The sequence below is a fragment of the Eulemur rufifrons genome, chromosome 16, assembly GCF_041146395.1.
Source record: "Eulemur rufifrons isolate Redbay chromosome 16, OSU_ERuf_1, whole genome shotgun sequence".
NCBI classification, from domain to species: domain Eukaryota; kingdom Metazoa; phylum Chordata; class Mammalia; order Primates; family Lemuridae; genus Eulemur; species Eulemur rufifrons.
Window position 1 is genome coordinate 43,336,863 of NC_090998.1, and position 18,038 is coordinate 43,354,900.

The 18,038-nt window shown below is 33.3% G+C and overlaps 1 protein-coding gene across 1 annotated transcript; it reads left to right on the plus strand.

Annotated features, from left to right (window-relative positions):
• The first annotated feature begins 8,118 nt into the window (after positions 1–8,118).
• Positions 8,119–9,057, plus strand: LOC138396786 (olfactory receptor 6C75). The gene has a single exon (XM_069490448.1). The coding sequence runs from the start codon at positions 8,119–8,121 to the stop codon at positions 9,055–9,057; it is 939 nt and encodes a 312-aa protein (XP_069346549.1).
• Positions 9,058–18,038: the final 8,981 nt, after the last annotated feature.

Below are 18,038 nucleotides of genomic sequence, written 5' to 3' on the forward strand. Positions count from 1 at the left end.
CTGAATTCTTTCTTATATGAAGCCAAGGACCCACTAGCACTTCAAGTGATTCCCAGCACTGAGATTCACTTTCCTGTGTCACCACTCCATATCTATCATTCTCCCAGGTCTATTTGAAAGAAGTTATGTTACCAAACACACTTTAGATTTCTATGAGATGCCAAACTGTTCCAAGTATTTTTTAATTTCAAATCCAGGAAAAATTCAAGTCCATGCACAAAACAAATAGGAAAATCAAAACAATTACTGCATACTGAATATTTTAAAATATTATCTGAAAAGTAATAAAATAAGTATTATGCATATACTATTTTAACTCAGTGTCTATATGTGGATATTTATAGTTTTCTATAAAGAGAATAAGAATCTTCCAGGTATAAACTCTTTATAATTCTTATATGATTGTGAAAATTCAATCATATATTAGTCTAAAAATATTTTTTAAAGCAACTAGGTTGCAAGTATGTGCTAGCAATTTGGGTTAATATAATAATACCATTTCCACCACATGGGACTTCAGGTGACAGTTAAAAAGGTACACATTTACATAAAGAATTAATTTTTTTATAAAAGCATATACCAAGTGTTATGTCAATGTAAAAGATGGGGTTGCTCACAATATCGGAATTATCCAGGAAGGATTTCCAGTAAATATAATAAATATAATTAATGGATATTCTTGGCAAAGAGAATCGTGATTGCAAATAACACAGAGTTGTAAAAGTGAGGAAAAAGGCATAGAGTGAATTATGAGAAAATAAATAGAAAGCAACAAATAGCAATTACTTCCTTTTCATGCTTTTCATGAGAGAGCCAATTTTATTGATTCAATTTATTATGCAAAGCAAAATATGCTATAAAGCACTCACTTTTCTTATGTGAGTATTATGTTTTAAACTGTGTTAAATGTTTTATCTATTCCCCTAAGGTTTTAACAGTTCCTGTAAGTGGATATTTTTTCTCCTTTTAAAGAATGAAGCATAGAGAGTCACAGGAAATAATCACATATAATCAATATATATCAAAATAGTGATTTAAATCAGGTCTATGACTCAGCAAGTAAGCTACTGTACCAACTTTTTGTGGAGGTAGAAACTTTCCAAAATAAAAATATACATGTGAAACTTAGAATCTCAGAATTAAACATTATTTACATTATTCATTTCTCCACAAAGTACTAAATGAGCATAGTCAAAGTGCCAAACTTGGCTTATACAAAATTCTACCCAAATTAACATACCACAGAAAATTAAACATTTAAGAGACAATTACTTCTTTGGAATTAAACTTAAAATCTCTCAGACAACACAGAAAATCACATTAGCTAAAGAAACTCATAATCCCCCAACTCTTCTATTGTTAATCTCAGAAGTAATATGTACCTGCATGATAACTGTGGTGCACTTTCAGTGTATTCTAATTTCCTTTGTGACTTATGGGCAATATTCTGTTATTTTTGAATTGAACACTGAATTATCCACACCACCAACCTCAGCCACAGCTATAGAATATGTGATTCATAATTCATTATCTCACTCATGGATATTACTTAGTCATTCCCCATCAGTCTGATTTGAGACACAGTAAACCTTTGTATTCTTAATTAAAGCTCTTTGGTATTCATCATGCCCTACATCTCTCTCTGGTATCAGGTTGCTTGTACCAAAGTTCCCAACCTAAGTCACCTTTTTTCTCCATCTATATAATTGGACCTTCATTGGTATAGTTTGTAGTCACGTAGGATCACATAAGCATCTTGGAATGGTTCAGTATGCTTACCCGTAGGTTACCAATTTTCACAGTGTACTAGAACTTTATTTTTCTTGACTATCTCTACTAATGGACTATGAACATTTTTCAAGCAAAGTGAATATTTTGCTCATTATTGCCTACCAAAGAATTTATTGTAGTACAGTCGTTCAGTAAAATATTTTCAAAATTAATCAATAAATAAATGGAAGTCTCAAATTGCCTATGTCCTATTTACATTATCAATATCTTCTCCCTTTACATTAGCATTGTAACAGAGGGAATGGCTTGAAAAGACCACAAAAACAGTTTCTTTCTCTTTAAAACATCCTCCACTCCTTTGTGAGAACTAAAACCTGCATCCCCGCTTCAGGCCAGCTGTTGGGAGGAGCAAGTTAAGTCTTTTGCTCTTTCTGCTACAGAAGATGGCTCACCCCAGACCTGGCAGAAGAGTTTCTGGGCTGAGGACATGGGATTGTCATCAGAGGAGATGGGACGGAGATGGGAAGATCAGGACCATCAACTATAGTTGAAGAACAGCAATTGCCTGAAGCTGAGAACACACCCTTTAAAAGCTCTGTATTTCTGCTTATTAATAGGACCATAGCATTTCAGACAGCGGTCTCCATCTCCTCCTTTGCTGGTAGAGTAATAAACTTCTCTTTTCTTTTCCTCAGACTACTTTTTCTCATTCTTCTGATGTGGCATGGAGGACAAGTGCTGAGCTTTTGGTAACAGCATGGCTCTTCTCTGTCATCTTGCTTAAAAAAGTTTTTATGTCTGGGTTTTCTAGGACTCCTTGTTTTTCAGAACCAAGTATAATATATAAATCATCATAACTCTTCAACATCATTGACCACCTCTTAACTTCCTCATTCAATAGATTGAACCCATCTTTGCTTTTTAGGTCTACTTCCCAGGATCTCCACTATGGATATGTCTAGAGCAAAACCCTCTCTTTTACTCATTAAGCTACCAAATGGACCTCTATAATCAGATTCCCATGGGTTTCACACTTTTGATGTTTTCTTAACTTGAAATGTTTTCATGTGGACAATGTTAAAATATCACAATAATACACAATAATGTCAAGGGAAAAGAACCCAAACTCTGTAAAACAATTTAAAGAGTTTCATTCTGAGCCAGGTACAAGGACCATGGCCCATGGTTATGTCCAAGAAGCTTTGAGCAAGGGGTCTCACCATGGTTGGATTACAGTTTGGTTTTGTAGATTTTAGGGAGACAGGAATTACATGTGAATTCATAAATCAACACATGGGAAGTATACATTGGTTTGGCCCAAAAAGGTGGGAGGAGGGTTACAGGCTATAGGTGAGTTTAAGGATTCTTTAATTTATATTTTTTTAAAGAAATAAAGCTTTGTCTAAAGGCTTGGAATGTTTTAAGTTAAGATAAGGAAATTTGTTAATTAGAGACAAGCCACCGTACATATACTCAGACTCACAAGATCTGCTGGGTAAATTGAGCACCTGCAGGTGTGGTTTAAGCTTTGTCTATGCATAGATGAGGGATGGCCTTTGAATTACAAAGGACGTCTCCAAGAAGGGATGGGGGTATGATGAGGCATATCTGACCTCCTTTCTCATGGCCAGCAACTCAGCTTTAGGGTATTTCTGGGGTCCCCTTCACCAAGAGGGGGGTGCCTTCAATCAGCTGGGGGCGCTAAAGATTATTAACTTAAGGGATATTATTAATTTAGGGATATTATAACTTGGGGAAGTTCTGCCTTACTCCTTAGATATCAGTGGTTTCCATAAAGTAGGGTTATTCAAGTCTGAGTAGCAGCTAATCTACTCTCTTATTGGCTATGTGTAGTCTCAGAAAATACAATCTGTTTGCATGACCTTGGGCAAATTAGCTGAACTCTCAAAGTTTAAGGTAACAGTAATAGTTATACTTTATCAAGCACTTGGACGGTACCATTTGCGAATAATCTAAACTCTTAATGAGTCATTTTCTCCATATGAAAACTAGAGAGAGTAATAGTAATTTTCTCAGAAGGTAGTTGTAAATATTTAGTTAAAATAAGGCTTAAAAAGTGCTTGCAAACATGCCTGGTACTTTACAAGTGCTTAATAAAGTATATTACTATTATATTCAAAAATGCTAGTTTTAATTTAATAATATACAGCCATCTACATTTAATTTACTCAAAAAATTAAGCTTTATACCACATAATAATGTCCATAGGACAACGTACGCTATGTGGAACTCTCTTAATCACAACTAAAGCATCACAGTGTTCTCATCCATAAATTGGGGATTATAATAAATTTTACTTAACTTATTGATGTATTTTATTTAAATTTTTCTTTTGTATATCATTACTATAAAAACATTTTGTGTACTTAATCATTTTGCATCTTCCAAATTTCTTCAAATATGCCTATCTATATGCAGAGATGTAAATACTACATTTTCATTTGCAAATGTATAGATTTGATTCTGCCAATAAAATACATTCATAAAAGATGGAAACTTTTAACTCCGTTACAGTTAGTCGTCTACATTGCTGTTGTTAACCCAAGTGACTGAAGCAAAAATCTCAATCAGTGGAGATTTATTAAGCCTAAATTGAGGACACACCCTGGAAAAACAGTAACTGCAGACAAGCTGTGGCTGTTTTTCCAAAAGGGAAGTTGGAACCTTCAGCATTTCAAAGGCATAAAGAGTGAAGGAAAATGCAGAGGTGAGTGGGGTGAGAGGCTGATGAGGCAAAGTGAGGCCTTTGTGAGGCCCAGGAAATCTATATTTTACATAAAATAAGGGGTATCTCTTAGAATGACTAAGATCCAAAAAAATTAAAAACTCACAATATCAAATATGGAAGAGAAAGTGAAACAATAGAAACTCTCACACATTGCTGATGGGACGCAAAATGGTAGTTACTTTGGAAAGCAGTTTGACAGTTTCTTAACAATGTTAAACATACACTTAAGAACAAAATCAATCTTACTCCCAGTTATTTTACTGAAGTGAAATGAAAAACTAATATGCACACAAACACATATATGTTAAGCATCTTCAGTCATAATTGCCATAAACTGGAGACCATCCAGATGTTCTTCAAAAAGTGAATGGGAAAACAAACTATGGTGCATCCTTATTATGGAATACTACTCAAACATAAGTTTATTTTACTAAGTAAAAAAATTCAAGGGGCTACTACAGATGTCTTTTCAAAGCAAAATAGTGAATAATAAGATGACCTGTGCAGGAATGTATTGCTTGCCTTCAATTTGAATAAGGGACTCTGAGATTTCAAAAATAATGTAGAATTTTCACATTTCACTTCTGTAGGAAATAAAAACTATGTAAAGAGGTTTCTTTATCATCTCTGCATTCTCAGAACCTAATGCTGAACCCAACACATAATAAACATTCAAAAAGTAGTTATTGAATGAATAAATGGTAGATAATTATAATCATGATCCCGTTTTCTATGTTATCAGTCAACGGAAAGAAAAAATCTTAAAAACAGGTCTGACATCTTTTATGATGTAGAATTATGGAGATTCCAGGCCCACTCTAAAATATCAGGATGAATTATTAACATTTCCCTAAAACAGAAAAATCCATTCATTCACAGCTTAGTCTATTGCCATTTAGAGGTTACCAATTTCTATTCCTTCATGATTTAGCTTCTTCAACTGAAGTTATACATTATTATATAATTTAAATCCTTCTACATTTTCTGCCCTGATTTTAGGCTACTATCACCTAAGTATTTTATTCTAAATTGTACACTAATTTGGACTACTATTTAGTGCTTGGTATCTTGAGAACACCAATCTCCACAGTATCTTTTGTTTATTCATTCAACTAATTCCCCTGAGTCCATTGTAAATGGAGCAGATAAAATTATGGCTAGCCTGAATAACATTACTTCTGCACAGAAGATCATATCATCTTATCCATCAAGCTTGGAAAGATATTACATAGACATTAATTTCAAAAATAATACATTTCAAGTATCGTGATAGATGGGATATCCTGAGATCTCAAATCCTAAAAGTTTAGGTCGATGTATACAAATGGTTTGGTGTATGCCTTTCTTGTGAATGTTTGTAGAGAACCTCTTGGAATTATCCTTTATTATCAATATTTTGGGTATTTGGTTACAAATACAATAGAGGAGAAACATTGCAAAGGCTCTTGAAAAATCCCAAAGCACTTATGTTTAGGCAAATTAATAAGCAATTAGAAATAACATTGACTAAATAGTCATATTTATCATAAAAGTAAGTATGTTCTTTTAGGAATATAGTTTTTACTTTAAGAATTTATGTTTATATTTTACACAATTTAAATTGCATATATGCAATTAAACCATCCAATTTATGTGAAATATATAAATAAAAGAAAAATTTGAAAAATACTATGTCAAAAGTTTCATGTAACATTTTTGTGCATTATATCATAAATATTGTCTGATTGATAAAACTACATGAATTTTTGTTCTCATCTAAACATCTGGGAATAATCATTTGTAATATAAGCAACATCAGGAAACCGTGGAATCAGGTTTGTATAATATTGAAAAAAGTTTATTTGATGTGCTTTAATACTGAGAAGATATATTTTATGTTTTAGTTTTTCACAATGTGAATATTATGCACAGTGAAGATTAGCACTCATCCTTTTGTCTTAGCAAAAGACAAAAAACTGCATATCATTTGACCACAAAGAGCAGATAATGGAAATTGGAAATATATCCATCCCAAAAATTTTACAGGTAAAAATTTTGAATAAATTTATTCACACATTAAATTAGTTTGCTAATCCTGAAAAAGTGTTTTTCAATTTGATAGCTCTGACATCTATGGAGAATATAGAAAACCAATGAGACATTGCAGACTTAGGCAGACTGTCTGGATATTTTAGTATTAAAAAAATTATTTTAGATGACAGTATATTTAAAGCTTTAATAATAACTTCAAACATGAACAACCAAGTAAACAAATTTTGTACAATACCAAGAGTGACATCAAAAGCAAAAAATAGGAAAAAAGAAAATATTTATTGCCTGCTTAAAACTTACCTGAATGTTGACCTATTCCTATTTAGCACCCCTCAAGAAGGGAATAAGCAACATTACCGAAGTGCTATAGCGTTTTGGAAATAAGGCAAATAATAGCACTTGCAGTTTATAAAAATAAAATCTGCACTTTTTATAATACTTAAGTACTGCTTTATATATCAGAGAGAAGACTTATGATAGGTAAGTGGTAAATAAAAAATACCCAAAAAAGTACATTTACAATTTTACAAGAGACCATTATAACAGATGAGTAATTAAAATTGGAATGTCTTGCAGTACAAACACTGAAATTGCACTGGGGCTGCTCTCCCACCCATTAAACATCTCTGTATACCATTAGCAGAAACACATTACTTTGGATGACTGAGTTGTCATCGTAGACTATAAAAGTCTGAATGGAGGAGGAGACAAAAGGCTTATTCAAAATAGCAAAATAAAAAAATATATGAAGAGGAAAACAACAATAAAAAAATTTTCAGAGTACTATAGTATGCTGGCAATGACTTCTTAAGAGTTTTATTTGAAAATGTTTTAATCTCAAAAGTTTTAATTTCTTTTTTCTTATTTTCAGGGAATATATTGAGACATTCAGAAGACAGACTTATATGGAAATATATGAGAATATAATGAAGAAAATACAGGAATAACGAATATATGAGGTAATAAAACAGTTTTTTAAAAGTATTTTGTTTCTATGTACGATGAAATCATTTTTCTCTAAAAGCAAAAGGTAATAATTTTTAAAGGGTGTGTGTTTTTTCCTAAGTTTGTTATTGTATATATTTAAAGTGCCCAACATATTTTGATACGCATATACTTAGTAAAATTATTATAGTCAAGCAAATTATTCTATTCATCACCACCTTTCATAGTTATCTTTATTTGTGGTAAGATCACATGAAATCTCCTCTCTCAAAAAACTTTCATTATACAATACAATATTATTAACTGTAGTCCTTGCACAGTACGTTAGATCTCTAGATTTATTCATCCAAAATAAGGGCATGCTTGTACCCTTTAAAGAGATAGATAGATAGATATTAGGATGTATGTATATGAGATACATGGATAGATAGATAGATGCTTAGCTATATATAATGGAATATTTTCCAGCCTTTTAAAAGAAGGAGATACTGCCATACTGCCATTTGTGACATCATAGATGAAACTGGAAGGCATTTACAATAAATGAAGTAAGCCAGCACAGAAAAAAAATTACCAAATTTCTTTACTGATGTTATGACTTTCTTATTTCTTCATCTATTTTACAGCTTAAATACAGAATACCTTTTTAAAGAAAGAAAATAATGAGAAATTCCACAGCAGTAACACACTTTATTCTTCTTGGATTGACAAGTGACCCACAGTGGCAGATCGTACTCTTCATATTTCTTCTTGTTACTTACATGCTAAGTGTGACTGGGAACCTGATCATTATCACACTCACCATTTCAGATCCCCACCTGCAGACCCCCATGTATTTCTTCCTTAGGAATTTCTCCTTCCTAGAAATATCATTCACATCTGTCTGCATTCCCAGATTCCTTGTCACCATCGTGACAGGAGACCAAACCATTTCCTATAATGGTTGTGTGGCTCAGCTATTTTTTTTCATCTTCTTGGGGGTAACAGAATTTTATCTTCTGGCTGCCATGTCCTATGACCGTTATGTGGCCATCTGCAAACCTCTTCATTACACAACCATCATTAGCACCAGGGTTTGTACCCTTCTTGTCTGTAGCTCCTGGCTTGCAGGATTCTTGATCATCTTTCCACCAATAATCCTTCTTCTGCAGTTGGACTTCTGTGCCTCCAATATAATTGATCATTTTATCTGCGATTCTTCTCCAATTCTGCAGCTTTCTTGTACAAACACTCACTTTCTAGAACTCATGGCATTTTGTTTAGCCGTGGTGACACTCATGGTCACCTTGACCTTAGTTATTCTCTCCTATACAAATATTATCCGGACAATTCTAAGAATTCCTTCTATGAGTCAAAGGAAAAAAGCCTTTTCCACTTGTTCCTCCCATATAATAGTTGTTTCCCTCTCTTATGGTAGTTGCATCTTCATGTACATAAAGCCTTCTGCAAGGGAAAGGGTGACTTTAAGCAAAGGAGTAGCTGTGCTTAATACTTCAGTGGCTCCTCTTTTGAATCCCTTCATATACACACTAAGAAATCAGCAAGTGAAACAAGCCTTTAAGAGCATGGTCCAAAGGATAATCTTTTCTTCAAAGAAATGAATGTGATTATGTGCACAATGTATCCCTAAAAGCAAAGCTGAATGAAAAACTCTCTACTCTAAATTAACTCTCTCTAAACACCTCATTTCACTCCTTTTGTTAGACATATTTATATGTCATCAACACCTCTTTATCTAATTAGCCTAAAAACCAAGACTTAACTATATTAAGTTATAGAGAGTGTTCGATCTCTCATCTGTGTAAATAAATTTAGGTAAATCAATAATCACTAGTATTTCTCATATAAAGGCAAGATTATGAATTCATCCTTAAAATAGAGAGGGCTATAAATTAAGAAGCTTACTAAAAACCACACTCAAATATAAAATTTATTTTTTAAGAAATACATAAAATATATATCTTAATTAATATCTCTAAAATTCTTTCTTCGGTGTCACCAGAAAAACATGTTATAAAACTAGAAGTATTATCAAAATGTCTCCTTGTATTTATCAATAAATTGTAGTTAAAATGTTTGAAAACATTAAATAGTAATTTAAGATAAAATGTGCAGTCAGAAATACTATCTCTGTTGTTTGAATTAAGGCTACATTAATTTTTATATTAGTTTTCCTGGAAAAGAATAGCAAAGTACAATTGAAATGAAGAAATGACATTTACCTTATATTTTGCTTGGCAATATTTCCTAAAATATACATTATTTAACTAGAATTTTTTCTGTTTCTGCCAATAATATTTTAAAGGTAAAACCATGATCCATAAAGACAAATTGTTATGCTGCCAAAATTCATATTTGTGTTCAAATGTTTTAAGCTGATACATAACTGCCTTTCCTATTAATATGATGAAGTAAATGACAAACTAAGAGTCTAGAATGGTGATATTAACTTTTTATAAATTGTCTTGCAAACGATGACATACGAATTACTAATGCATTAGTTTTCTTTCATTAGTAAACTGACAATACTATCTTTATCTTTCTATTGTGTCTTTCACAGAAGGTTCTACCCCCCTCACCTATATCCAATAAAATGACTTTTAGAGGTATTTGAGAACTGTAAAAAAATGTGTTCAAGCCCAGTCCTTACAGTTAATGAGTCCCCCAACTCCAATGTATCATTAAGAAAATTGGCTGTCTTGGGACAATAGCTATGAGTCTGACTAGATACAGGCTAAGTGGATTTGAGTTTGATTTCTTGATTTTCAGCTTGGTCTGATATATAGGTTAACGTAAAGAGCTCTACATATTTTCTAAGTCCATGACAGAAATACTTCTTCTCATAGCTGAGAGTGTCCTTAAGCACTTGTTTCCTACCATTGGGCTTTCATGAAGTGGCTTATATTTTGTTCAAACAGGTTCTAACATAATATTGTCACAAAGCAAAAATGAAATGATAATTTTATTTGATTACAAATATTTTATAGGAGCAACTTGTAAAGAAGTGAGACAATGTCAGTTTGCTTTTGTAAGATTATAACAAGTAGCAGAAATGCAAAAGTGAAAATCAGGAGTGTGGAAAAACAACATGCAAATGTTAGCAAAATAAATATAAACGGGGTGTGTGTGTGTGTGTGTGTGTGTGTGTGGTAAAATCTACATGATAGTGAGAGAGGAGGGAGAGGAAGCAAGGGAATAAGAAGGTGGGGGGGAGAGAGAGAGAGAGAGAGAGAAAAGAAGAGAGGGAGAGTGTAAAATAACAAAGTAAGGGAAAGTAGACCCTCTTGATCAACAAAAATTATTTGAAGAAGTTGACTGTAAATGATAATTGTACATATATGAAAATCGCTATGAATCTTTACAAGAGTAATATTATTATGCTCTAAAGTAAAATGTTACTTTGAAGTATTACAAAACAATTAGGCTTTGATTGCTAATGTGAGGTGTGGTGAGAAATGTATCAGATGTATGTCAGAGGTCATGTTTTTAAAGGCTTTCAATAAATTATATTCATTTAATGTTCACAGTATAGTATATCAAAAAATAATTTCCTTTAACAACAAGGAATATTAAATCTATGTAATGCTCACACAAAATACATCTGTCATAACCTTTTTTATTACATGGTATTGTTTTTTCTTGACATCTTTGTCAAAAATCAGTACACTATAAATGCATGGATTTATTTCTGGACTCTGTTCTGTTCCACTGGTTTATGCATCTATTTTATGTCAGTACCATGATGTTTTGATTACTCTAGCTTTGTACTATATTTTGACATTAGGTAGTGTGAGGACTCTAGTTTTGTTTTTCTTGCTCAAATTGCTTTGGCTATTCAGTGTATTTTGTAATTCCATATAAATTTTTTTTTTAATTTCAGGATATCATGGGGGTACAAACATTTTGGTTACATGTTATGACTCTACCACACCCAAACCACAATTTGAGGCGTGCCCTTCCCCCCTACAATGCTCACTGTGTCCATTAGTTGCGAGTTTACCCACCCCCAACCCCCCAACCCCCAAAGAATATTACCTTAGTGTTGCTCAGTCAGTGCCAATTTGATGCCAAGTACATGTGGTACCTATTCTTCCATTCTTGTGATACCTCACTTCAGAGGATGGGCTCAAGCTCTACCGAGGAAAATATAAGAGGTGCTAGATCACCATCATTTTTTATAATTGAGTAGTATTCGATTGTATACATATACCATATTTTATTAATCCACTCATGGACTGATGGGCACTTGGGTTGTTTCCACATCCTTGCAGTAGGGAATTGTGCTGCCATAAACATTCAAGTGCAGATGTCTTTATTATAGAATGACTTTTGTTCCTTTGAGTAGATGCCTAATAGTGCTATTGCTAGATCAAATGGTATTTCTATTTTTAGCTCTTTGAAGTATCTCCAAATTCTTTTCCACAGAGGTTGCACTAATTTGCAGTCCCACCAGCAGTATAAGAGTGTTCCTATCTCTCCACATCCTCGCCAGCATTTTTTGCTTTGGGATTTTTTGATAAAGGCCAATCTCACTGGGGTTACAATATCTCATTGTAGTTTTGATTTGCATTTCTCTAATGATTAAAGATGTTGATCATTTTTTATATGTTTGCTGGCTATTGTTCTGTCTTCTTTTGAAAAGTTTCTGTTCATGTCCTTTATCTATTTATTGATGGAGTTGTTTGATTTTTTTTTTTTTGAGTTCTAGATAGATTCTTATTATCAGCCCTTTATCGGATGTGTAGAGAGCTTCTATTCAACATAGTGCTGAAAGTCCTTGCTAGTGCAATTAGACAAGAGAGGGGAATTAAGGGCATCCAAATAGGGGCAGAAGAGATCGAACTCACTCTTTGCTGATGATATGATATTATATCTAGAAAACCCCAAGGATTCAACCAAGAGACTCCTGGAATTTATAAATGAATTCAGTAAAGTCTCAGGACACAACATCAATACACACAAATCAGAGGCATTCTTATACACCAATAACAGTCAAGTCGAAATTCAAATCAAAAATGCAGTACCTTTTACAATAGCCTCAGAGAAAATTAAATATCTAGGAATATATTTAACAAAAGAGATGAGAGACATATACAGGGAGAACTACAAAACACTAAGAAAAGAAATTGTAGAAGATGTACACAGATGGAAAAATCTACCTTGCTCATGGATTAGTAGAATCAACATTGTTAAAATGTCCATACTACCTAAACTGATCTATAGAATTAATGCAATCCCTATCAAAGTACCATCATCATGCTTTACAGACCTAGAAAAACTAATTCTATGCTTTGTATGGAACCAGAGAAGATGTTGTATAGCCAAAGCAATCTTAAGCAAAAAAGAACAAACTGGCAGTATCAATCTGCCAGGCTTCAAGCTGTACTGCAAGGCTATAGTAACTAAAACAGCATGGTACTGGAACAAGAATAGAGCCATAGACCTTTGGAATGGGACTGATAATCCAGAGATGAAACCACCTGTGTATTGTCATCTATTCTTTGACAAAGCAGACAAAAATATACACTGAGGAAAAGAATCTCTTTTCAATAAATGGTGCTGGGAAAACTGGATAACTACATGCAGAAGATTGAAACTGGATCCTCACCTTTCACCTCTTACAAAAATCAATTCACGATGGATAACAGACTTAAACCTAAGGCATGAAACCTTAAGAAAACTAGAAGAAAATGTAGGGAAGACTCTTTCAGACATCAGCCTAGGCAAAGAATTTACGAAGAAGACCCCCAAAGCAATCACAGCAGCAACAAAAATAAATAAATGGGATCTGATCAAATTAAAAAGCTTTTGCACAGCCAGGGAAACTATCATTAGAGTGAACAGACAGCCTACAGAATGGAAGAAAATATTTGATTCCACATAAATTTTAGAAATTTTTTTCTTTGTGAAGAATATCATTGGCATTTTGATAGGAATTGTAATGAATCAGTAGATCACTTTGGGTAGTATGAACATTTCAACAATATTAATTCACACAATTCATTAACATCTTTCTTCTATTTGAACACCTTTGTTCCATTTATTTGTGTCTTCTTAAACTTCTTTCATCAATATTTTATAGTTTTCGATGTAGAACTCTTTCACCTCCTTAGTTAAATTTATTTCTAAGTATTTTATTTTTAGTAGCTATTATAAGTGAAATTTCTTTCTTGATTTATTTTACAGATAGCTCACTATTAGTGTATAAGAACACTATTGATATTTTTATGTTGATTTTTTTAGATCCATGATTTTGTGTCTATCATCAATTTTGGAAAATTTTCAGTCATTAATACTTTGAAAATTTCTTCAGGGCATTTTGTATTAATCTAGTCAGGAATTGAGCTCTGTTCCAAGTTTGCTGTTGCTATGATTACTCTCAGTCACTACATATTTCAAATTGCCCTAGTGATACTTGTATTTATTGTATGGAATGCTTTGCCAGAGGATTTTCTGATTGTCTGTCCCCACTTGGCTTGGGTCTTTCTGTTTGACTTTGGCTCTTCTCTTTGCACTGTCCACAGAGAGAATTTGTCTTTTACAGCTCTTCTGTCTACATGTAACTGTTACGACAACTAAATACTTGTTAGCATTTCGTGAGGTAGGGCTGCAGAGATAGGAGACATTCTCTGATGTCCTAATCAAGCCTCAGTCTTTGGGAAGTAATGTAAATCTCAGTCTCCAGGATTTGGACTTCAAAAGTGTCCCTGCCCCTTATACAGATATAGTGCTGGGTCTAGCATGTATTTCTATTTCTTTTCTAAGGGTTCAGATCTTCTCCCCCTAGTCCTCTCTGAAAAACTGTATAGATTTCCATCAGTGCCCTCAGGCTGTAGTTTTGTGGCTCCACTCTCTGAAGTTTGAGGCTTTGGTTTTTAATGGAAATATGGGAGATGGATCTTGCCAGAGTTTCATAGGTGGCTGACACTTCTCTCCCACAACAGCTTCCCTCAGGCTACATTTTTTGCTGTTTTTCTTTGAAGATTTGGTTTTGTCTTATAGAGGATATAAGGAAATGGTTCTGGGAGGAGTTTTAGCAGTGGCTGCTATTGCCCTGTCTTCCCGCACCATGGAGAGTGCTTTCTCAGACTCCTGCCTGGTTAGCTTCCTGGAGCAAACATCTGGGAGAATCCAAATCCCTCTCTGTTTGCCATCCCAAATAGCTCCACACTCTTATGCCAGCCCTCATTTAGCAATTTGTTAAATATTTCTGGCTAAATTCTCAATCTTTTTATAGGCTTATATGATGGTAAGGTGATTTCTGCCAAATAAGCAATGATTTGGGTCCTGTTTCTTCCTGCAGGGACCAGCCTCTTTCTAAAATTAGGGTTAGTTATTTTCTCTGAAACCTCAATTCTTTCATGAGCTTAGGAAAAGTCATTCATTTACAGTTTGTAAGCTTTTTATCTTGCTACAAGAGTAGAAACAATGTTTTTTTCATCTGTTTAAAACTATGCACTAAAAGAGTCCCTTCATTATTTTTTAATCATTCCTAGTCATCTCAAGTTGTATCTTCCAAGGCCACATAATTAAAAATGTTTTAATTAAGTGTGGTGTGCATTCCTTAGTGTTTTCTATTTCTGGGGATTTTTTCCTTTGATTTCAAAAAAACAAAAAAAACCCTACATATTTATTTAAATATATTCAATAAAATACATGTGTTTTACTGTTGAATCAAGCTTTTCCCTGGGAAAATAACAGAAATAATAATAGTTTGCAGATAATCTTCTCTTTGTTACAATAATTTTTGGAGAAATAAACTTGTATATTAGTTATTAAATCATACTGCAAATCTGATTCTATAATTTTAGAATATATTTATTAATATTTATCACCCTTAAGTTTTTTTTGTATTTATTTATTTTTTTTTTTTTAATTTATTTTTTTTTTTGAGACAGAGTCTCGCTTTGTTGCCCCAGCTAGAGTGAGTGCCATGGCGTCAGCCTAGCTCACAGCAACCTCAAACTCCTGGGCACAAGCAATCCTACTGCCTCAGCCTCCCGAGTAGCTGGGACTACAGGCATGTGCCACCATGCCCGGCTAATTTTTTGTATATATATATATTTTAGTTGGCCAGATAATTTCTTTCTATTTTTAGTAGAGACGGGGTCTCACTCTTGCTCAGAGCTAGTCTCGAACTCCTGACCTCGAGTGATCCACCCGCCTCGGCCTCCCAGAGTGCTAGGATTACAGGCGTGAGCCACCACGCCCGGCCCACCCTTAAGTTTTGATTATCAGACTAAACTACTCCCCCTTGTCCTTATGCATGTACATATACCTGATAAAATTCATTAAATTGTACACTATTTAATAAAGGTACAACTTATATGATATAATTTATATCTAATTTAAAATAACTATAATATTAAAAATGGTGAAGAGGCAATTCAATTACATGATCAAGTACTTGCCATATAAAAATAGTAAGAACATAGTCTATTATGTTATACTTTTTCTTTTATATTTTATACAGTTTTTGTATGCATGTACAACACTGTATTTTCAGATTCTAGAATGGCCAATAATATTTATTGTATGAATAAATATGTTTACATTTATTGAATCAATAAATGCATCAGTCATTTTATGGTGACTTAAAATAATTTAACTTTTTGTTACATCATTTTTCCGAACATAAATATTGTATTATTGGATATTACTTAGCATGAGCATAGACTTAGGACTGATTTGTTTTTGTTTTTATTAAGATTAAACTAGGATCGATAATTTCATGCCACATTCCTTATGATTCTGCCTATCAAATATAGACTCATTTTGACTATATGTTTATTTACATCTAATAAAGTATCAAGGATTTGTGCTTTTATTGAACACCATAAATAAATTAATTATTTTTAAATCAGGTGAGAAACTCTGAAAATTGAATAGTTTTACAATTTTAGTACTTTTTCAATAAACTCGTGGTAAAACACAAAGTAGGGAAATGATCTTTTAGGACTTCAGAGATATTACTTCAATTCTTCATTGCCAAAGATAGAATATGTATATCTAAACTTTATAGATTTAACTGTCAAAAACAAGACTAGCTTCCCCAATAATGTTTCTGCTTTTCTTTAAATTCACCTTTGTGAAAATAACTAATATGTTCATAACTTCTTTGTAAAAGAGGCAGTGTATCATTTTCACTTGTATAATTTCCCTACTGAAGAGCCTGTACAATCCTGCTGATGCAAGAGTAACATAGACTTGGGCATTTATAGTGGCTGTGGTAATAAAAAATAAGCCCACAAATTACATATCATGCCTTTAAATATATAGATTGCTTTATTAGATTTCAAGTTTAAATAGAAGGGGAATTATCTGAAGAAATAGTAACTCAGGAAATTTTAGTTAAAGAGAACAAAATTTACATCGTAGACTATTTACACTCCTGAAAATCTATAGAAAAATATTATAAATGATGGAAAGTGCATGCAAGTTGAAGAAGAGAATGTTAGTGGGAACAATTTCGAATGAAATAGTTCAGTAAGTTTGTAAGATAAAAAGATGGAGATATGTTAATTGATACAGTTAGGTAGAAGAAGATAAAGCTTTTTAGATATAAAAAAGAACCCAAGGCCGAGTGTGGTGGCTCACACCTGTAATCGTTGCATTCTGGGAGGCCAGGGACAGAGGATTATCTGAGGTCAGGAGTTTGAGATCAACCTGAGCAAGAGTGAGACCCCATCTCTACAAAAACTACAAAAATTAGCTGGGCGTGGTGGCGCACGCCTGTAGTCCCAGCTTCTTGGGAGGCTGAGGCAGGAGGATCATTTGAGCCCAGGAGTTTGAGGTTGCAGTGAGCTATGATGATGTCACTGCACTCTAGCTCAGATGATAGAGAGAGATTTGCCTCCCCCCACAAAAAAAAAGAAAGAAAGAAACTGATTAAAATTGTCTTCTGAAGTCTATGTCCATAAGTAAAGAAGACTTGGGAATAAACACTATATGATGAAAACTCTCACAATCATAAAACATACACACACACAGGGCAGAGGATCTAACACAAGAATTTTGGAACAACCTCCACTAAATAAAAGTAAGGTGAATTTTTAATTATAAAAGAGCCAAATATAAAAGAGAAAGAAGAAAATAAAAATAGTAATCCTCAGTATGAAACCTATGAAGGAATCACTTCAAGAAATGGAGTTTACCTGAAAATACTAGAAAGACACTTCAAACTTTCCCATCCTTTGTCCCCAGATTCAGAGGACAGGACATTTTGTTGTGTTTGGTTTTAATTAAAAAATTAAAAGCCTTTTTTTCTGCCCTGATATGTTCTAACAATGTGAAATAGAGTGATGTTTGAGTACATGATCATGCATCTCCAATATATATGGTTATGCTCTGTAAAAGAAAGTATAAAAGGAGTGCATGTATGGTGAATGGTGATGGTGATTTATTGGATTTTGATAGATATAACACACACATCACAAGATTTGGGGGAAAAATATTGGGCATATGCCATGTTGATGATTCTATTTTTAATTGATTCCTTTAATTCAGAAGATCAAATAAATAATCACTGGGGATAGGAGAATGTGTCACACACAAAAAAATGGTAACGCGTATACTGTCTTAC

Excerpts from the sequence above, each read along its gene's own strand:
- LOC138396786 (XM_069490448.1), top strand. The coding sequence starts at position 8,119 with ATGAGAAATTCCACAGCAGTAACACACTTTATTCTTCTTGGATTGACA.